The sequence below is a fragment of the Triticum urartu genome, chromosome 5A (assembly GCF_056163025.1).
Source record: "Triticum urartu cultivar PI428250 chromosome 5A, HENAU_Tu73, whole genome shotgun sequence".
In the NCBI taxonomy this organism is placed as follows: Eukaryota; Viridiplantae; Streptophyta; class Magnoliopsida; order Poales; family Poaceae; genus Triticum; species Triticum urartu.
In genome coordinates this window covers 624756514-624778201 of record NC_141877.1, presented here as the reverse complement: position 1 = coordinate 624778201, position 21688 = coordinate 624756514, and the positions used below count along the sequence as shown (strand labels likewise).

The following is a 21688-nucleotide window of genomic DNA, read 5'->3' as shown; positions in this document are numbered from 1 at the left end:
ACAAGATGCAAAACATGATAAACATCACATGCAATCAAATAATAAACGTGACATGATATGGCCAATATCACATAGCTCCTTTGATCTCCATCTTGGGGCTCCATGATCATCTTGTCACCGGCTTGACGCCATGATCTCCATCATCATGATCTCCATCATCGTGTCTCCATGAAGTTGCTCGCCAACTATTACTTCTACTACTATGGCTAACGCGTTTAGCAATGAAGTAAAGTAATTTACATGGCGTTTCTCAATGACACGCAGGTCATATAAAAGAATAAAGACAACTCCTATGGCTCCTGCCGGTTGTCATACTCATCGACATGCAAGTCGTGATTCCTATTACAATAGCATGAACATCTCATACATCACATATAGATCATTCATCATTCATCACAACTTTGGCCATATCATATCACAAACCACTTGCTGCAAAAACAAGTTAGACGTCCTCTAATTGTTGTTGCAAGTTTTACGTGGCTGAATTAGGGTTCTAGCAAGAACGTCTTCTTACCTACGTTAAAGCCACAACGTGATTTGTCAACTTCTATTTACCCTTCATAAGGACCCTGTTCATCGAATCCGCTCCAACTTAAGTGGGAGAGACAGACACCCGCCAGCCACCTTATGCAACTAGTGCATGTTAGTCGGTGGAACCGGTCTCATGTAAGCGTACGTGTAAGGTTGGTCTGAGCCGCTTCATCCCACAATACCGCTGAAGCAAGAAAAGACTAGTAGCGGCAAGAAAGTTGAAAAATCTACGCCCACAACAAATTGTGTTCTACTCGCGCAAGAAGAACTACGCATAGACCTAGCTCATGATGCCACTGTTGGGGAACGTTGCAGAAAACAAAAATTTTCCTACTCGTTTCACCAAGATCCATCTAGGAGTTCATCTAGCAACAAGTCATCAGATGCATCTACATACCTTTGTAGATCGGATGCGGAAGCGTTCAAGAATGGTGATGATGTAGTCGAACACGACGTGATCCAAATCACCGATGACCAAGCACCGAACGGACGGCACCTCCGCGTTCAACACACGTACGGGACGGGAGACGTCTCCTCCTTCTTGATCCAGCAAGGGGAAGGAGAGGTTGATGAAGATCCAGCAGCACGACGGCGTGGTGGTGGATGCAGGGCGTCACAGTAGCAGGGCTTCGCCTATACTACGAGGGAGAGACGTAACGGGAGAGAGGGAGGCGCCAAGGCTGAGGTATGAAGTCCTCCCCTCTCCTCAACTATATATAGGGGTGCCAAGGGGGGGCGCCGGCCCTAGTAGATGGAATCTACTAGGGGGGGCGGCGGCCAAGGGGTGGGGGGCTTGCCCCCCAAGCAAGGGGGCGCCCCCTCTAGGGTTCCCCCCCAAACCCTAGGCGCATGGGCCCTTGGGGGGTAGCGCCCCAGCCCACTTTGGGCTGGGTTCCCTCCCACTTCAGCCCATGGGCCCCCCGGGATAGGTGGACCCACCCGGTGGACCCCCGGGACCCTCCCGGTGGTCCCGGTACAATACCGGTGACCCCGAAACTTGTCCCGATGGCCGAAACAGCACTTCCTATATATAATTCTTTACCTCCGGACCATTCCGGAACTCCTCGTGACGTCCGGGATCTCATCCGGGACTCCGAACAATATTCGGGTTACTGCATATACATATCTTCATAACCCTAGCGTCACTGAACCTTAAGTGTGTAGACCCTACGGGTTCGGGAGACAAGCAGACATGACCGAGACGACTCTCCGGTCAATAACCAACAGCGGGATCTGGATACCCATGTTGGCTCCCACATGCTCCACGATGATCTCATCGGATGAACCACGATGTCGAGGATTCAATCAACCCCGTATGCAATTCCCTTTGTCAATCGATATGTTACTTGCCCGAGATTCGATCGTCGGTATCCCAATACCTCGTTCAATCTCGTTACCGGCAAGTCACTTTACTCGTACCGTAATGCATGATCCCGTGACCAGACACTTGGTCACTTTGAGCTCATTATGATGATGCATTACCGAGTGGGCCCGATGATACCTCTCCGTCATACGGAGTGACAAATCCCAGTCTTGATCCATGTCAACCCAACAGACACTTTCGGAGATACCCGTAGTCTACCTTTATAGTCACCCAGTTACGTTGTGACGTTTGGTATACCCAAAGCACTCCTACGGTATCCGGGAGTTACACGATCTCATGGTCTAAGGAAAAGATACTTTGACATTGGAAAACTCTAGCAAACGAACTATACGATCTTGTGCTATGTTTAGGATTGGGTCTTGTCCATCACATCATTCTCCTAATGATGTGATCTCGTTATCAATGACATCCAATGTCCATAGTCAGGAAACCATGACTATCTGTTGATCAACGAGCTAGTCAACTAGAGGCTTACTAGGGACATGTTGGTGTCTGTTATTCACACATGTATTACGATTTCCGGATAACACAATTATAGCATGAATAAAGACAATTATCATGAACAAGGAAATATAATAATAATGCTTTTATTATTGCCTCTAGGGCATATTTCCAACACTCTATACGTATGTATAGTACGTAGCGTCGACCAAGCATGGACATAAGAGAGGACACTTCTCTCTATTAATTATAGCTAGCTAACACAATATATGAAACACCTAAATTAACCCCCCAAAACCCCCAAAAACCCCAAACCCCCCCCCCTTTCAAAAAAAAACAAAAACCCCAGCCACAGAAATGCTGACGCGGTGATGCCTATTGGTCCCGGTTGGTGCCACCAACCGGGACCAAAGGGTCTCCTGCCTGGGCTCCGCGCACAGGCCACGTGGAGGCCCATCAGTCCCGGTTCTAGACTGAACCGGGACTAAAGCGCCGTGGCATTAGTATCGACCCTTTAGTCCCGGTTCAGGAACCGGGACTAAAGGCCCTTACGAACCGGGACAACAGGCCCTTTTTCTACCAGTGGGTGATGCCTCACATGCCATGTAGGATCGGATGACAGAAAAAGTAGTTAGGTTCGAATGGGGAAGCTGAATCCTCTGCATGAGGCGGGTGTTTGGAGAGAAAAAGTGTGGTCCGGTGCATAAAGTTCAAAAAGTTGAGATGAAGAGTAGAGATGCATGTATAATGAGAATCACTTTCTATTTTTTGATGAGGCCCACTAGTGGTAGTTTGCATTGGTGAGAGAAAAAATCAACATATATGCCTCAAATTACTTTTTATCATGGGACATCTGTATCCATATGCCACCATTGTACATGCCCTTTGTGTGGCGGGATCACTCGTCTATGCGAATATACATACCTTATCTACAGTGCCAACTAAGGGCATCTCCAGACAATCAAACCGCCCGTGTCCGGATGTGTTCTGTCATTCAACATGGTACTGCATTTGTTTGCTCGGTGGTATGGATGCATGTTTTTTTTTGCAAATCGGAGACAAACAAGGGGGCTTTGCGGGCGTGCGGACCGCTGTCACACCCGCTCCTAACTTCCCTGGCCCGCCCAAAACCCTCCTGTCTTGTTCGCGTGCGTTCTCACTCGGCACCAGCTGCCCGCATTCATGCCGCTGTAGAGCGGCCTCTACGCAATGACACCGGCCTAGAGCGGACGTGATCTTTCACTGGCGCCGACATTGTAGCGTAGCACCGCCGAGAGAGCCGCCCACACCACATCCCTGGTGTCCGCGCCCGTTCAATGCCGGAGCAACATTTATTTTACGGGACGGGACAGATATCTACCACGCTAGTTCAATGCCCGTCCATCCGTATGCTGACATTGAGCAGGCTCGCCGGCGGAGGACCAACTCCGGCGCCGCATATTGACGCATCCGGACGCTTGGCCTCATAGGAATTCGTTATTTAAAGGCGGACACACCCGGCTAACTGCACACCACAACACATCATCCTTTGCTCCTCATCCCCCATGACCGCGAGCGAGAACACTCTGTAGGATAGTTTGTCGCCGGAGATGAAGCACGAGGTGGCCGCCCTTACAGCCGCCTAGCAGTCCCGTCGTACCAGGTGGATCGAGCAGGGCATGCCGACCAGCTCGCACGAGATCTCCGACAACGATACGGCGCCAGACCTAGCGCTGGTGCATGCAGGATAGAAAGGAAGTGGGCCACGCCTGACGCTGTAGGATAGGTTTAGGGTCGAACCACTTTTTTTGCTTTAAATGTTCGAAATGTAATAAAAATCCGTCATGTTTGCATGAATCTTGTCCGGTTTATATGAAAATCCGACTTGCTTGTATGAATTTCGTCCAGTTAGTTGAATCGTTGTTTGAAATATATGCAGATGGCGTTGGATAGTCGGCTCCCACATTCAACCCATTCATAGCAGGCAGAAGGATAAATCGGTGGATTGTTCTGAAATGGAAGGCTGGAGAACACAATAGCTGCTGTGGCTGCGAATGTGTTTGCTTACCCAAGCTTATAACTGCCTCACACGATGGAATCTAGGCTCTAGGCATGATCGTGTTGCCACACCGCCTACAAGCTACCGCGGAGAGCGTGGCCTCTCGTACGTCCAAGCAGACCACGCCGAGAGTGACGCCATTGGGATGCCCATGCCCCCCGCGAGCCTCCCAACTAGCCCTTGGCTCCGGTGTGTGGAGCTGACGTGTAGCAGGCCGGCCGCCGGCGCACGGCTCCTGCAGCCTCCTGCTCGCCCTAGTATAGGAAGCTAGCTGATCGTCCTGTTCTCGTCGCGTCATCCATTTTTTATGTCGTCAAGACATCCACGTATCGATGAATGCCATGTATTTTAGGTCATCTCTTAAACCGTCCAAATCGTCTTTATTCAAATCGCGAAAGCCATCCAACACGGTCCTGTAACGATTCTCGGGATGGTTCGATCACGTTTTCTCTTGTAAATTGGAGACGGAGTGGGACTCGGACACCCCCGGCCCACCCAATCCCCTCTCCCGATTCCATTTTCTCACTACGTCCCTTCTCCTTCTTACTTTGCATCCGCATCCTCCACCTCCGCTGCCGCCACTGTACGTCTTCGGCCGCCACAGAGGCATTGTCGGACTTCCGCAAGCAGCACCGACGCGGCCGCTCGCCTTTACGACACGACTGTCCACCCTGGATTTGTTTGCACCCAGGTACACTCTGCCCCCTGCCGACGACCTCCATGGTCAACACCACGCCCGACAGGTGTTCGATCAAATGCCATTGAGCTTATTTCAAACGCTACATCATTTTTTAGAGTATGAAGGATGCCAAGCTACTCGACCATGGAGGATGAGTTGTTGTGTGATGTGTGGTTGGTCGTATCCGCGGATTCCATAGGCGGGAGCAGGGGGCTTCTGGTGGCAAGTGCATTAATCGTTTCATGCACGAAAGCACATTGCGCCCTACGATATATACATCATTCAAGAACGCAATGTGAGGTTGTTATTGTATCGCTGGTACGCTATCCGGACCAGCGTCACGAAGCTTTATAATGTGGTTCGTCAGCTGGAGGCAAGGTGGCCATTGCACGCGGCAGAGGACGAGATCGTAAGTTTTGCTTCCTCTTACTCAACTTATTGGTTAATTCATTCACTCAATGTTGATCTACACATTACGTGACCCGCACGCGTTGCCGTGATGTACCACAGGACAGTGGGACGGCCATTTACGTACACACACTATTTGATAAAGCTGAATGGAGAGTATGAGTGGGATGACATGATCCGTTGATAAAAACTTGTTGGACATCAGGTTAATCTAGTCGAATTTGAGACATTGGTGTACTAGACTTAAGTTGCATGCTATGTATGGATGATTTGTGTTATTTTCTATCCGAACTTTGATGAATATTGGCCGGTTTGCATGAATTTCGTTCAGTTAGTTCACATGCGGGTTGAAATGTATGCGGGCAGCGTTGGATAGACGGCTTCCGCATCCGTATCCTTGGACTAGTCTGCCCTGTCCGCGACCAGATGCTGGAGAAAATTTGCGGGTTGCCGTTGAAGATGTCCTTATATTCGATTAATGTATGTGGCACATCAAATCATTTTTACAAAACGACCGAACTCACCCATCGCCCTCCAATCCGCATCCTACGCGACCGCGGTTCCGTCCTGCTGCTCTCACTTGTCTAATGGCGTCCATCTTTTCCCTGCTCGCCCTAATTACTCCCATTGCAGAATCATGCCCAATTTTTTCGCGGGATATAAGGAGAGTTTCATCCTGCGACAGTATCGCGCCTAATTTTTTGCGTGATTTAAGGAGAGCTGCAATTCTCATTGAAAAAGAAAGGATTATTTTTTTCGCGTGATTTAAGGAGAGTTTCAATTCTCATTAAAGAAGAAAGACACATACTTGATTTACTTGCCTCATTTTTTTCGTGCAATTTAAGGGCAATTTTAATTCTAATTTAGCTATAATAAGCTGAGTAGAGAGGATTTACAATTCCTGATTGATAAGATCTTGGCTCGGATTACTTGGTGGAGGGGGGAGCTGCTTTCCTATCTAGGGAAGATCACTCTGATTAAATCATGTTTAGTTAGATCCCTCTTTATCTGTTATCTTTTTTAAATTCCCCAAATGGTCTCTCCAACTTATTAGCCCCCACATGGCAAATTGCTTATGGAGTGATTGTGAGGGGAACCATAAAATTCACTTAGCTAACTGACCTTCCATTTGTATGAAGAAAGAATTTGGGGGTTTAAATTTTGCAAGATATGAATGTTTGTTTGATTGGTTCTTGGGTGAAGAGGTATATTGATGGGGAAGGTTCTCTTTGGAGGAGGGTGGTAGACAGTAAGTATAGCACCATGAGCCCTAACATCATGTGTTGTCATGACAAATTTTGGAAAAATTTCATGTGAGCTATGCAGGCTGTTAGGATTGGTTATAAGTGGGTTGTGGACAATGGCAGAATGGTTAGGTTTTGGGGAGATATTTGGCATGGGAATGCTCCTTTGGCCACTCAATCCTAGGATCTTAATTATTTGGTTAAATAAAAGAATAACACTATTCCAGAGCTTTGGGGTGGGCAAGAACTTAAATGTACCTTTAGGAGAGTTTTTTTTATGATATGATGATTCAGTGGTTTGACTTAGTTAACATCCTTAAGCTTACTAGGTTTTGTCAGGATGAGGACTCTCTGATCTGGCAATATGAATCTAAGGGGGGTTACTCCACAAAACAGTTGTATGCTATTTGTGAATTTTAGAGGGGTGCAACCTATTTTCCTTTCCTGGTGTTTGGAAGATCAAGGTCCCACCCAGAATACAAGGGTTTCTTTGGTTATTTTCTCATAATCATATTATGACTTGTGATAATTTGAGAAAGAGGGGGTTGGCTAAACCTCTTGAATGTGTGCACTACACTTAGATAGAATCAGTGTTTCACTTGTTTTTTGAATGTATAGTGGCTAGGCTAGTTTGGAGAGAGGTGGAAGATTTGTATGGTATTTCTATTACTAACTTTGAATTGATTGCTAGGTGGTGGCTCTGTGAGAAAGAAAAAGCTTGCATCTGAATGTGGTCACCTCAGCAATCCAGTGAGGATAGTGGAATTGTAGGAATTCTCTTGTTTTTGATAAATGCTCTTGGAGCTCTATGAAGCAGGTGTTTGGATTAGTTCTGCATTACCTGAAGGACTAGACAAAACCCTTCGAGGATCTAAGAGGAGGCAGGCTGTTGGAGTTCCATGATCTGATCTAAAGAAAACTGAAAAATCCGCTGGAGTTGGAACCAGGCCGACGACCTGCAAACAAGGCTTTGGTTCTCTAACATGGGCTAAGGCGGTCCAAGGGGCGGCGCACCGGGAGAGTACCAGCAGAAGAGCCCTCAAGAAGCTGATTCCATTCATGTGGTCTTCTTGGGCTGGTGAGGGTATAGATCCAAATCTGCTGAAGGAGGCTGGCCTTCCTACGGTGTGCCTGGGCGTGGAATGGTTTTTCTTTAGGTTTGCTTAGGGGGAGATACTAGCTTTTGGGTCTGTAATAAGGCATGCAGGGAACTGTTTCAACCCCTGTTTTGGTTTCGAGTAAGATTGGTGTAGTTTTCCGGGTTTTTTTTAATCGGGCTTTTCCCCTTCCATTACTTTCATAACGGAAATACATTGTCTCAGGAACTGAAACTATCAGGGCTAGGGAAAGAAGAAAAGCGAGTTCGGAGCAACATCAGGAAACCCACTATCTGCGCCTGTCATCAGGAACGACAGATCATGGGGTGAAAACCTGATGTCACCCAAAGCCGCACTATGAGAACCTAAACAAGTACCGCACATATTACAAACGCCATCATCAGGCTCAGGCCGAAGTACCAGCAATTACCAGAAGAAAAGACCCCCCACCATAACCCACAACACATTTTCCGGCAAAAGATGATAAGCCAAAACTTCTATTGATATCTAGCAGGATCTTCCAGCGCGTGTCCCCATGGTAGCCCAAGAAACATGATGAGCGAGGCAGCTTATCTCAGTTCCCATCGCGCCCGTCCATGGTCGGAGCCGGAGGACCGCATAGCATCATCATCTGTGTTGTGTTCTCTTTCAGCATCTCCACGCCCCTCTTCACCATCCCTTCCATCTCAGGTTTCTGGAGACCTTCCCAGTACATCAAAAAGGCACAAGTTGTGAACACAGTCTCAAACGGAGTGTTAATCCATTTGTACTCAAAGGTGGCCCGGTTCCGAGCCAGCCAGATAGCCCAGCATATAGCTACCAAACCAACGGTGTAAATTTGATCAAGGCCAGGCAAGAAACTATAAACCCAAGCATAATATTGCCAAACAGAATTAGGACAGCAATGAGTCTCAAGTAGAGATCCTACAGTTCTCCACACCACTCTAGAGACAGGGCATAAAAATAGCAAGTGATGGATTGTTTCCAATTGATCACAAAAGGAACAACAAGGATTCCCCGGCCAAAGTCTTTTCTTCATGTTGTCTCTAGTCAGGATAGCATTTGCCCCACTTGCCACAGGAAAATTTGAATTTTAAGAGGTAGTTTGGCATCCCAAACCCATTTGAAGCTAGAACCAGCAATCTCACTTTCCAGCCATCTATACATGGATTTAAACTTTTCTGAATTGTGTAACTTTCAATACACCTCATCAGGCAAATCGTTTTGTTTTAGCGTCAATACCTCTTTCTTCATCCCCTCCCATTGTTTCATCATCTCAGGAGACATCCTCCTCCTAAAGGAGGAGATTTGATTCAACGAATCAATTCTGTCAACAATACAATTTTGTTCAACACAAATTTCAAACAACAATGGGAATTTTTCTTTAAAGGGAGTCCTACCCTCCAGTTCATCGAACCAGAGTCTGGCCACATCCCCCTATTCAATTTGATACCCCAGCCCAACATATATAAGTTTTTCACTTTCAAAAGGGATTTCCAGCATGGTGAATCACTAGCTTTTGCTTTTACCATAGCAACCGAAGTTTTTTTTTCAAGTTTTCCGTTGTTGTGGCGATCGTATGGCTTATCTTTCTTCAATGAAATTTGGAGCCGGGGGAGGCCCCTGATTTTTGAAAAAAAAACATGTTATAAACCGATAAGATAAAATTATGCCACTATCGAGTATAGGTGGCCAAACGGGTCGGGATAGCTGGGCCGGCCCGGTAGCACGGCTGGCACCGCACGGGTCTGGCACGGCACGGCACGTGCTAAACGGGCCAGGCCCGGCACGCGGCACGCCAAGGGTCGTGCCTGGGCCTGAAGGCTGAGCACGCGGGCTGGCACGGCACGGCTCGATTATCTTTTTTGTATTTTTTTTATGTATCCTAATGTGGCCCAACAGATAAAAATAGGTTAAAAACGCTCTGTGCACAAAATAGAAGGTAGATTAGCGGGCCTAGTGTGCCGGTGGGCTGGCCTGATTAACATATGGGCCGTGCCTGGGCTGCAGGCTGCAGCACGTGGGCCGGCACGGCACGGCCCATATAATAATCGTGCCTCGGTGGGCCGGGCCGGGCCAGACTTAGGATGGACTGGGCCGGGCTGGCCCGTTTGGCCAGCTATACTATCGAGCACCCAGAGTCGAAGTGACTTAGCCGGTAGATTAACCAACGGCGAAACCGCGCCGGCTTGTAACCGCAGTATCGGCCCGCCGGCGTGCGGCCGGCACGCTCGAGTTTTATATACCAGGTCATCAGCTCGGCGCCAAGTGTGCCTCATCGCCGTCCATTCCGACAGCCCGGTCCACGATGTCGTCCGCCCCAGCCAGCAGCGAGCCGCACGACGCGCCGGCCGCCGGCAGCAGCGTGCCGGCGTCGAGGTCGATCGCGGAGCGGTGGAAGATGGAAGCCGCGCCGGTGCGGGCGCGGCTGCTGCTGCGGGCCTTCGCGTGGCTCTTCTCCCTGCTCGCCCTCGTCGTCATGGCCACCGACGTGCACGGCCGCGGCGGCGCCCAGGACTTCAGCACCTACCCGGAATACAAGCACGTCGACTAGATCCATCCATTGATCCCCATCTCATCATCCGTCTCATGATCACCTGATCTGACCCTTTCTTTCACCTACCGTGCAGCTACTGCCTGGGCATGTCCATCATCGCGCTCCTGTACGCCACGGCGCAGCTGCTGCGCGACGCGCACAGGCTCAGCTCCGGCTGGGACCTCGTCGCCGGGAGGAAGGCGGCGGCCGTCCTCGACTTCGCCGGAGATCAGGTACCAACCCCCAGCTGTCTGTCTAACCACCAATATCGCCAACCGGCTTGGAGCCAACAACCTGAACGCGTTTCCTGGTCTGAAATTTTTATCGTGGCAGGTGGTGGCCTACTCCCTGATATCGGGCTTGTCCGCGGCGGCGCCGGTGACGGACTACATGCGCCAGGCCGCCGACAACCTGTTCAACGACTCGGCCGCGGCCGCCATTAGCCTGGCCTTCTTCGCCTTCTTGGCCATCGGCCTCTCTGCCCTCATCTCTGGGTACAATCTTTCCTTAGAAGCCCTTGTTTAGCAGAGCCACATTATTCTTCCCTGTCCTGTGGCATGTCACCAAGGGAAATCACATGTACAATTCGATCAATGGACACGCAGAATTTTGTAAAATGGCAAGTCAATTTCCACATGGATAATCACAAGCACACATGATTCTAGGGAAAGCACCTGTATAATTGGATCAATGGATACTCAGGATTTTGTAAACTGTAAGCCAATTGCCACATGGTACCACAGTGAGGGGATATTAATCAGAGCATGCTAACCCATTTTGTATTCAAGATAAATCTACTACAAATCTATATAATACAAGCAAAAGTTTAAGACTTAAAAGAGAGGTTAACGATTTACATTAGACCTGAACAAATTGGTCTCCTAAGAACATGCCTACCTTCGACAGCCTTTTGCTGCCCGGGGAGGCAAGTATACACACTGTGAGGCCAAAAAGAATGCAGAGAAGAATGGCAAAAAAACATGAACATATGGGCATTTCCCTACACTATATATACAAGAGAGAGACAAGGCTAAGAATGTTAGGACCATAAGATGGCATGGCTGTGCACCCTGTCCAAGATCTTGCTGGTTTGGCACCTTTCTGCCAAGGAAAAAACAGCAGGAGGGCAAAATAATGGGTTCTCTATGTGTCACTCCAATTATCGTCGTCTTCGTCATCACTTCCCACCGCCTGATCCATAACAGAAACATATGTAAGATACAAATAACTGAAAAGATGTTGGCAGCAACATTGGAGGTGAACTTTAGATGGGCAACCTGGCGTATGGCATTCGCTTTCTCTATTATTGCAGCAACTCTCAGGTTTCCACTAGAGGCTCTAGCAGGGGCTATCATGGATGTCGGTTTAGCAGAACCCACTGGTTTCAGGTCAAAGGTCTGATCAAGTGCAAACAGCAAGCAAGTCAGTGAGATAGTGAGAGGGTCTACAGGGAGAAGGGAGGGATTTCTATTTACCAACCTTGTTCCTTATCTGCTCAAGCCACAAGTTTTTATCATTGGTATTTGGCTTATCTGCGGTGGGGGCAAGTTCTCCAACCTTGTTCCTTATCTGCTCAAGCCACAGGTTTTTATCATCGGTATTTGGCTTATCTGTGGGGGGAGCAAGTTCTGAAACCTTCCGCATCTGCACAAAGCATAAATGGAGTTAGCGTAAACACAGAAAACATAAGCAGAGCACGCACACAAGAATGTTCACGAGGAAGGCAGAAGAATACCGTGCTTCTATCATGAGCAGCAACAGCATCAACCAGTGGATTTCTTGGGATGTTTCTCACTGAAACTGGCTTTCTGGTCAACCGATAATCTGTGACCTCTGGTTCAAATCTGCTCCCTTCCGTTGATATTCCATAATTAGGATGAAGCATCTGAGGTCCAACAGTCCATCCCATCACTGGTGGCTGCTCAACGTGTGCATAGCCGCCTTCATCAAGGTCACCAAGATATTTACTTATATTGCTAGGCCATGACGGGTTTGGCTGAAGTATACTCTCTGTGTCCAAATTATGATCACCATGGGGATAATCTTCAGATACCATTGATTCTGCAGTATGTGACTGGCCTTCAGACGGACCACCCTTGAGGTTATCCGCATCTTGTTCCTGTAACTGACTCTCCTGGCTATTGCCTTCTTCTAACACTGAGCCTGATGCAGTATGTTTTGTTGTGTCTAAAGGTAATCCTCTTGTGATTGGCTGGTCTTTCAGATTCTTCTCCTCATCTGATGAATTTGAACTATGCTCTTCATTGTCTGAAGTCCCTGATAATGATTCACCGTGCTGAGATTGCTGGCAACTACCATTTTCAGAAACATGCCCTGGTGTTGAAGAGCTCACTTTGTGGAAATGCACGCTACGTGCAGCACTGTGATCATCCACCATTTTGTCATCCTCAGATGCAGCTGGATCTGTAGAACTGAGATGCTTAGCGATGTCTGAAATATCTGAACACAAGAGGTGCTGTTGACGATCTTGCTGGTTAATTACATGTGCAGTGGCCCCACTGTCATTCAGATGTTCTTCAGCCTCCGATGGTGATGAAATGATATGCCCCTGATGCTTGATGTTCCAACAAGCCTCTGAAAATGGCCTGTCATTTTCCCTTGGCATTCCAGATTCTACCCTTTGATCACTATTGTCCACCACAGAATTCTGATGCCTCTCTTTGATATCTTGAGAGGAAACTAAGGCTATTGGTTCTGCCATTCCGTCAAGTGAAACTAGGCCATTATCCATATTTTGGCTTGATACAGGCAAAATGGAAGTTGTTCTGCTTGCAGGGTCAGGCGCACGGTCTTTTGTACTCAGAAGTCCCAAACGAGGCCTTCCAAGCCTCCACTGAAGCGGAGGAAGAGGAGGTAGTTTCGGAGGATCTTCACTGCATACACTTTGAAACGGTTCAGTGTGTGGTGGAACAGGAGAGACCCGATAGTTTTCCTCGGTACTATGCATGACAGAAGTAGAAGCCGCTGTTGATCTCTCAGCTAGCGCACTGGAATTCAAAGAACCCGGTGCAATTTGGGAATCAGATTCAGGTGAGCAATAGGATGCATTCTCTGGTTCCACTTGGACATTGCATGACGAAGATACATCGAGTTCACCAACCTTGTCCTCACCCATGGGGCACGGAGCAGTTTGAGAATCCAATTCAGGGGATGCACATGCTTCCCACCCTTGCTCCACCTCCATATCATGTATTGATGTAGCAGCACCTGGTACATCAATCTTATCATTTACTGAAGAATATGGAGCAACTTGGGTACCAAATTCAGGTGAGTGATAGGGTCCATTCTCTGTTTCCACTAGGACATTGCATGATGAAGATCCATCTAGTTCACCAACCCTGTCCTCACTCACGGGGCATGGAGCAATTTGAGAATCCAATTCAGGGGATGCGCATGCTTCCCACCCTTGCTCCACCTCCATATCATGTATTGATGTAGCAGCACCTGGTACATCAATCTTATCATTTACTGAAGAATATGGAGCAATTCGGGTACCAAATTCAGGTGAATGATAGGGTCCATTCTCTGCTTCCACTTGGACATTGCATGATGGAGTCACGTCTAGTTTACCAACATTGTAATCACTTAAGGGACATGGAGCAAACTGAGGATCCAATTCAGGAGACGGACAAGTTTCCCACCCCGCCTCTCTATCATTTACTGATGTAGAAGCACCTGGTCCAACAATCTTATCATTTACTGGAGAATATGGAGCAATTTGAGAATCAGGAACACCAGAGATATGATCTTCCGACTCATCTTCTATCAATGCAGAACCACTCAAAGGAGGACAATCTAGTTCGTCTATTTTCTTGTTACGCAAAGAACATGAAGCAATTTGAGAATCCAGTTCACTTGGAGCACAAACTTCTGCCTCCTTTTCAACAAGAACAGCATTGCTTGGAGGGGCAGCAGGTTCTTCAATCTTCTCACAAACGTGAGATGTACCAATCTGAGAATCATTTTCACCTGTAAACTGATCTTCTGACTCCTCAGCTTCAAGAGCAATCCTCGGAGGAGGGACATCTAGATCGTCAACCGTCTTATCCATTGAGGAAGATGGAACACTTTGAGAGTTAGGTCCATCAAAGACACAGGAGTCTGATTCCTGGGTTGGAGTAGGTTTCCTTAAAGGAAGGACATCCGGTTCATCCAAGCCACGTGCTCCTACCAACGGTTCCACTGGCGAGTTACTCGAGTGAACATCCAGTTCACCTACGTTTTCATTTATAAAAGCATGTGGAGGAAGGTTAGCACAGGGGTCCTGCTCTTCTTTCACTGGAACAACCTCAGGCAAGGGACGTTGTTCCTGCTCTGATTTCACTGGAACGGAAAGGATATCCAGTTCAAGATTTTTCTCATCACCGAAAGACTCGTGAGATCTCAAGTCAGAATCCGCTGCTTGTTTCTCGGCATCTGGAACTTCTATGGCAGATAAGGGCACGAATGTTTCGCCTGATATATCCCTGGCAGAAGAACAATCAGCACGTTGAGAATCTGGCTTAGAACAAACCGCTTCCTGGTCTAATTCCACTGGCAGCACAGATACAGAACTAGGAAAGTCCAATACACTGACCACAGAAGCATTTGTAATATCTTTAGTATCTGAGGATGGTTTATGATCAAAACCTTCTGTGGCAGCAGTAAAATCAATCTCATGGTATTCATGGCACAAGGATCTGAAGTCCTGTTCAGTCATAACTTCTGATGGTAATGGTGCTTCATCGGGTGGAGTTGCAGGTTCCCAAAGAGAATCATCAAGTGGATACAGGTTCGCTTTTGCTTCGATCTTACACTGCTGGATTAGAAGTTCTGAGAGAAAATCATCTTCTTCTTCAGAGCAACATGGTTGATAGCTCATACTGGGCAAAGGATCAGTAGAGCTCACCATGTACCCAGGATCGACGAATGGGTTTGTGCCAAAAGAATCTTGAGCAGATAACTCCCTCACCAAGTCTTGATCGACATCTGATAGTTGCTCCCACACCATGTTACTGTTCGGGCTTACTGTAACATCCTTATCCAAATCACTCTGACATGGAACTTCTTCAGCAATTAGAGTGGTTTCTTCTGATAAATCCTCTTGACAAGAAGAATCTTCTGGAAAATGCGATGGCGGAACATATAGAATGTCATCACTGCCACCCAGTGTTCCGCCTGACGTTTCTATTTCAATAGGGTGTGGAAGATTGGCTGTCTGCAGCAGGAGCTCCTGTGTATTTTCCTTCTGCAGCATACTTTCTCTAAAGATATGTCCTCTTGACTCTTCTAGTGATCCAAGGTTTTCACAGGTAGCTTCAACTGCTTCAATGTCTTCTCTGAAAGGACTGGATTGCAATGGTATATCATGACTAGAATTTGTAGGCAGAACCTCTGCTTTCTCGGTCTGTTTGGCACCATCAGTATGCTCCTCTTCAGAAGGTATCATGTCATCATCAAACCTGCCGGTAGTCAATTCTTCTACAACCTCGGCATCAACCTCTGCTTTCTCGGTATGTTTGACACCATCAGTATGCTCCTCTTCAGAAGGTATCCTGTCATCATCAAACCTGCCGGTAGTTGATTCTTCTACAACCTCAGCATCAACCAGAACTTCACTGTGCTCCACATTTTTTATCGTTTCAATGGATTCATGGTATTCCATGCAGGACTTGACGGTATCAAGTATAGGGGCAGTACTAGAAGCTGATGGGACATCAACCAACGATGATTTTGTATCATCATTCAATACTCGTGGAGATTGTTCCAGCATCTTGCTTGTATGAGCTTCTGTGTCATCTTGAAAAGTAGGTACAGATTCAGCAAGTCCTGGGATCACCTGAATATTAGAGAAGTGCATGGGCACAACAGACGCCTGCATAGAATCTTCTTTGTGTGTGTCGAGCCTAACTGAACAGGGCCCTTTTTCCAGTGCAGCTATTTCTTGATCCTCTGTGATATGCTTATATAGATCTTCATCTGGTAAACAGTGTGATTCTTCAACCAGTTCACCCTGATCTGATTCAAACGATGGATTATCTGATGTGATTGAATGAATAGGTATAACTCCTGAATCAAGCTCTACAAAAAATGTTCCAATAAACCGATGTAATACAGTAAACAATTGAGCTAAACAAATAATTTAAGTAAAACAATGCGGAGGTGAAAGAAAAGCAAATGGTTGACTTACTGTCAGAATGCTTGTGGGTAACATCAGGATCCAAACTAGTTGGTTTTGTACTCGTGTCAATTTCTGCAGGAAGTGCAACATTGTTGAACTCCAAGTCATTCATGTGCACAACAGGATCCATGCCTGGCAGTGATGCAACTTTGGTATCTGTTTCTTGGACAACTGTAGCTATAGATGTGCATTCTTCAAATGGTTTCTTGGACAACTGTATTTGTTCTTGATTGTGTGTGCCACTCTGGAGTAACAAATCATCAGCATGTGGAACTTCAACTTCTCCAACAGCATGTGAAACATCATTGGGTTGTCCAGATATCGTAGAAGTACCATCTACCACATTATTTCGGCCATCCTCCGCTGAGCGATATGCTATTTCGTGGTAATTACTGCTAATGCTAGCCAAACCTGGCAACACAATAACTATGTAAGGTCAAAGAGAAGAAAAAGAAAACTCATTGAGGCAATTTGGGTCTATCCAAACATATACAAGAAGATAGAAAGAATTACCATCCAAGCCACTAGATGTCTGGGATAACTGTTTTTCAGAACTAGGGATAGCAACAGCATGATAATCGTTGGTAGGGAGAAAAGACGCCTCCTGGTTTTGTACACAGCCATTGAGATTAGTGTCAGTTTCAAAGTTACCATTGTCATCAGAGGTTACACTGGATGATGAGCTGACATCCATTAGATCAACATCATTACAAGATTCTTTGTCGTTGATCCAATTATCAGCACCCACTTGTTTGCAAGAATCTGAATCAGAGTCTGTATCTTTTGTGTCTGACACTGCAGAAGGAGAAGAATCACTTAGCAGAAATGAGTCTGCACGGGTTGGTTCTGTGTCATTGCATGGATTGCTCAACCCTGATGACAGGTCTTCTGCAGGACCTGGTTCTGAAAACTGTACATCCAGCACACTTTCAGCTTCCTTGCCATCACAGTTCAAATTATCCACTTCCATTTCGGCACTGAGATTCTTTTGACTTTTCATGCTATGATCGGCTTCACCTTCTGATTCTATATTAAGGGTGTCAATAAACTTGTCTTGATCACTACCAATATCATCAGGCCTGCAGGGATCATCATCATGGTAAACAGGAACTACAGCCAATTGAAGTTTCTCTTCCTGCACTGACTGCAATGGAGATCCCTTGCAGATCTGTTCCATTTCGAAATGTTCCTGTTGTGTTGCCAGATATTGACCATCATCTACCTCAAGATGAATCGGTCCATTAATGGGTGCAGATGCAGTCACCAAAGTATCAGATTCGTCTACTGGGACAACCTTCGTCAGTTCATGTTTAGTAAAAGACTGAGCAGGAGCACTGAAATTGTCTAATTCTCCAAATGAAGATATTATTTCACTCGAGTCAGTTGACCTAAATTTTGCATGGAAGTTCCTTGCAGAACAATTTGACAAGATCTTCTGTTGTGATGAAATTACTTCTTGCAATTGTTCCCTGCAGATTCTGCTTATAGTTTTATTGTAAGAATCCCGTAAATGCCTGGATTTCAGTTTTGTTGTCCTTGGTGGAACTTTTCTAGAAGATCGATCCTTTGATGAAGTAATTTGAGACCTGCAGATTTTGCAACAAATAGTATTACATTGTGTCATGGTAAATACAATCTAAAATCGTTTCGAACTAAATTTCCCCTAGTATATAGGCTCCTTTTGGTGAATCTTATGCACATGACCAATCCAGTGGCCCTAAACTTACTCAGAGTTCGCAATAAGCAATGATTCGAGTGTTTCCCCTTTCCTTCGCATAGCCTTTTTCTGAAAGAGAAAGACTTCGGTAAGTTTCTAACTTCAAGGAAATTGTTCTGATTCGACAAATATTAGGGACAACGAAGATCTGCGTATATTTGAACAGAGTAAATGATATGACAAACATAGCACGGGAAAGAACCGGTTCTACTCTCAAAAGTCCGAGGCAAGTTGAGATGATAACTTATTATCAGCTATTGATAGTTGAAAAATGCAATTTCTCTTTACGGTCCTTCAAAATCAATAAACACTACTGTGTGGCAGCTTTTCCTTGTATTTATTATTTTTGTGTTGTCCAATTTGGATGACGCCAAATCTCAAGCTAAAGCTACGCTTATGTGTTGTAAAGACAAATCTAAACTTCAAGTGCACATGGTCAATTTGGTAAAATACTACTCCCTCCGTCCGAAAAAGCTCGTCCCAATCTTGTCCCTCAAATGGATGTATCTAGCGCTAACTTGGTGCTAGATACATCCATTTGAGGGACAAGCTTTTTCGGACGGAGGGAGTACACGAGCATTTTTCAAATAGAAATGTTATTTAAGTTCATGAAGGAGGCTCTCTCAGTAAAGTATCTAGCACAAAGTGAAACTACCGTAGAAATGTTTGCAGTAATTGAGAATGTATTACTTGCCTTTATCCTACGGGGCTTCTTCTCTCTTAAGTAATCCGGTTCAATCATGTTGGAGGTCTGTCCCATCTTAAAGAAAGAGGGGTCTGAATATCGTTTTAAGGAGGCCCCGGCACCAGCAACATCGAACCTGAAGAACAATCCTAGTGTGAAATTGCTGATAACACATCCATGGTATATACCCACATAAAAATAAAAATAAAAGCATCCACATACTTGTCCAACGTGAATAAATGTGGTGGGCCACGACATTCTTCATATGAATCCAAAATGAAACGAGGCATATCTCCTATCGTGATCAAATTCTGATTAAGCTGAAGATTTGGGTGCCACTCAATACCTACAAGAGAGTGTACCAAAAACTTCTGAAGTAAGAACCATAGCAGTACAAAATAATAATCAGATCATGTCGTATTTTCCCACTTCCAACTAACCATTATCATGTAGGTAATTTGAATGGTCAGTCTGTGCTATAATTGCCTTCTCAACTGCAGGAAATTCTGCCTCTAGCTGCTGCAATCTAAGCATCAAACCATGCCCTCGAGAAGCAGTGGCCATCACATCTTCATGCAGGTCATGAAAAATTTCTGCGGCGAACCTTTTTTGCACAAGGGAAACACAAAAGTTCTTCAGTACGGATGGAAAGAAGGACATATTCACTTCTAGAACACTGTTTTGGTACACATATTACAACATGGATGGAAGCATTGGTAATCGACAAGATACACATTACACTGCCAACGGTTCCAACAAAACTTCAAGAAGAAAGCAAAACTAACAACAAAATCTGCCAAGAGCCAGTAAAAGTGTTCACATGACAATTCACATTTGTGTAGTTCTAATTGGGGGCATGATGGGTTAGGATAGAATGTTTTTCTAAAGACCGACTTTATTACCTGACCAAAATTTTATTTTCTGTAATGAGATTCACAACAATGCTATCCTTTGGCAGTTCTCCAGATAAATCCCAATTCTGATATAAGGATGTGCAGAAATAGAAGAAAAATGAAGGCAAGTATCTTTTCAATTCAGCCCAAGAGCGTTACCTAACCTACCAAATTCTGACTTGTGTCCTAAAGTGCAACCTCAAAGCTGTCTCTGATAACTAGAGTCCTTGTTAAAAATCAACTACCAACTGCAGCATGCAGAAGATGAATTCTCTGGGAAACCACAAAGCGCGCAGTATAGATTACCAAAACATGGCGCAACGTCAGGCATTGGCCAAGCTCACGACGCAGACGCAGGGAAACAATTCGACCCCGTTAAAATCGAAACCCGTTCCTCCTTGTATGAATGGGGAAACAATTCCACACCCTCAAAGTCGAAAGTGCTAAAGGCCGCCCAAATTGGACTGAAAATTCTGAGGCGTATCCCTTAATAATAGTTCAGAATTCGGAGCAAAATGCTGCCCGTGAATCGAATTCCCCAGCCAATTGGCTCCTTCGAACTGCGCGGACGAGACCAACCACCCGCCCATAATGCGCAGAAACCTCCCTCAAATCAAACCTAAAAGGCATTAAACTAGACTAAACTCATAAAGTTATCTATCTACACATAGATGCTCCCAAAAACAGCATACGCCCGCCCAATTATTTTAATTTTTGTTTCGCAGAATCGCACGCCGCGGCGAGGCCAGCCACGTAACTCGCCCGCCCGGCGCAGCACGAACGAACGAACCCGGATTGGTGCCCTTGAAGGTTGCAGCACAGAAGGAGGCGGGGGCGGGGGGTACAGTAGCGGCACTTACTCAGCGAGATCCCCGAGCTGGCGGAGCAGGCCGACGAGGCCGGCCATGGCGACGCCCTCGAGCAGCGCCTCGGGGTCATCCTCCTCCTCCTCCTCCGGCGCGTACAGCGCCGGATCCGCCAGCCCGTACTCGTTGCGCACCTGGTACCGTATCATCTCCGCGCCCGCCCCTGAGCCTTCAGGACTCGGCCACCATTGGAGGAGCGCCCGCCCTCCTCTTCCTCCCCCGCCTTCCTTGAGGACAACTCCACTCGCAGCAGCAGCAGCAGCGCGTGAGCTCGGGTGGCCGTAGCGCGTGGAAAAGAAAAATATTCCGCCACCACTACTCGATTCAGTGTAGACGGGAGGAAGACGAGGTGGGGCGTCAGAGAAAGTGAGAACACATTCTTATCACGGGGCGCGCTCTCTGGCACGTGGGCCCTCGTGCTCCCCGCGGCGGCCCGTGACCCCTCCCCGGTTCGCGCCCACGCAGGGCTCCTCTACCCTCCTCGCTGGCGGGCGGGCCCGGTCTCAGGCCAAACACGGTGGTGGTCGCTCCGTCAGTGAGTCTCTGGGTACGAAGGGTTTGGATCAAAGCCGTTCCGGCCGCGTTGTCTGATTAGCGCCGGGATTAGGGGTTCCACGGAGTAGATTAGGCTTTGACGGTGGTGGAGCCGAGGCCGGATCGTGCTGAGCTGGGGTGAGGGAGGGAGAGTGGCTATTTATTCCTTCGGGCCGGTGACAGTGAGCGCTTGGAAGTCGGAAGCTCATCATCTCATGATGCGATATGGCAGGCGGCAACTAGTCTAGCAATAGCGAGTGGGTTGGGCGAGGCTCCAACCCAACCAAACATTTATTAGCGAGCCACAAATGCAGATGAGATTTGTTTCCTTCCATCTCCTCGAGTGCATTTACATGTGTGTGGCCATCACTCATCAGCAGAGGCAACACGCAACGCAAGCAGGCAGTGCTGCCGCCGGCCTAAACTTATCAGCGAGCAAAACGCAGGTGTTTGT

The 21688-nt window shown here is 46.8% G+C and overlaps 2 protein-coding genes across 2 annotated transcripts; one reads left to right on the top strand and one right to left on the bottom strand.

Annotated features, from left to right (window-relative positions):
* The first annotated feature begins 9983 nt into the window (after positions 1 to 9983).
* On the top strand, positions 9984 to 10975 carry LOC125511136 (CASP-like protein 4B3). The gene is made up of 3 exons (XM_048676429.2): positions 9984 to 10363; positions 10453 to 10591; positions 10692 to 10975. Exons 1-3 carry the CDS (start codon positions 10131 to 10133, stop codon positions 10881 to 10883), a joined length of 564 nt encoding a protein of 187 aa, XP_048532386.2. The 5' UTR covers positions 9984 to 10130; the 3' UTR covers positions 10884 to 10975.
* Positions 10976 to 11118: 143 nt separating this feature from the next.
* On the bottom strand, positions 11119 to 21305 carry LOC125511135 (SCAR-like protein 1). The gene is made up of 11 exons (XM_048676425.2): positions 20695 to 21305; positions 19382 to 19545; positions 19164 to 19287; positions 18951 to 19077; positions 18267 to 18325; positions 17053 to 18125; positions 16549 to 16950; positions 12094 to 16439; positions 11838 to 12002; positions 11636 to 11755; positions 11119 to 11549 (listed from the first exon to the last, which is right to left on the bottom strand). The coding sequence occupies exons 1-11, from the start codon at positions 20847 to 20849 to the stop codon at positions 11502 to 11504; spliced, it is 6783 nt and encodes a 2260-aa protein (XP_048532382.2). The 5' UTR covers positions 20850 to 21305; the 3' UTR covers positions 11119 to 11501.
* Between the last annotated feature and the right edge of the window lie 383 nt (positions 21306 to 21688).

Excerpts from the sequence above, each read along its gene's own strand:
- LOC125511136 (XM_048676429.2), top strand. The coding sequence starts at position 10,131 with ATGTCGTCCGCCCCAGCCAGCAGCGAGCCGCACGACGCGCCGGCCGCC. Across the intron at positions 10,364-10,452 it reads AGCACCTACCCGGAATACAA|CTACTGCCTGGGCATGTCCA; the intron begins GCACGTCGACTA and ends CCTACCGTGCAG. Across the intron at positions 10,592-10,691 it reads TCGACTTCGCCGGAGATCAG|GTGGTGGCCTACTCCCTGAT; the intron begins GTACCAACCCCC and ends TTATCGTGGCAG.
- LOC125511135 (XM_048676425.2), bottom strand. The coding sequence starts at position 20,849 with ATGATACGGTACCAGGTGCGCAACGAGTACGGGCTGGCGGATCCGGCG. Across the intron at positions 19,078-19,163 it reads CATTTATTCACGTTGGACAA|GTTCGATGTTGCTGGTGCCG; the intron begins GTATGTGGATGC and ends ATTGTTCTTCAG. Across the intron at positions 11,756-11,837 it reads TTGAGCAGATAAGGAACAAG|ACCTTTGACCTGAAACCAGT; the intron begins GTTGGTAAATAG and ends GCACTTGATCAG.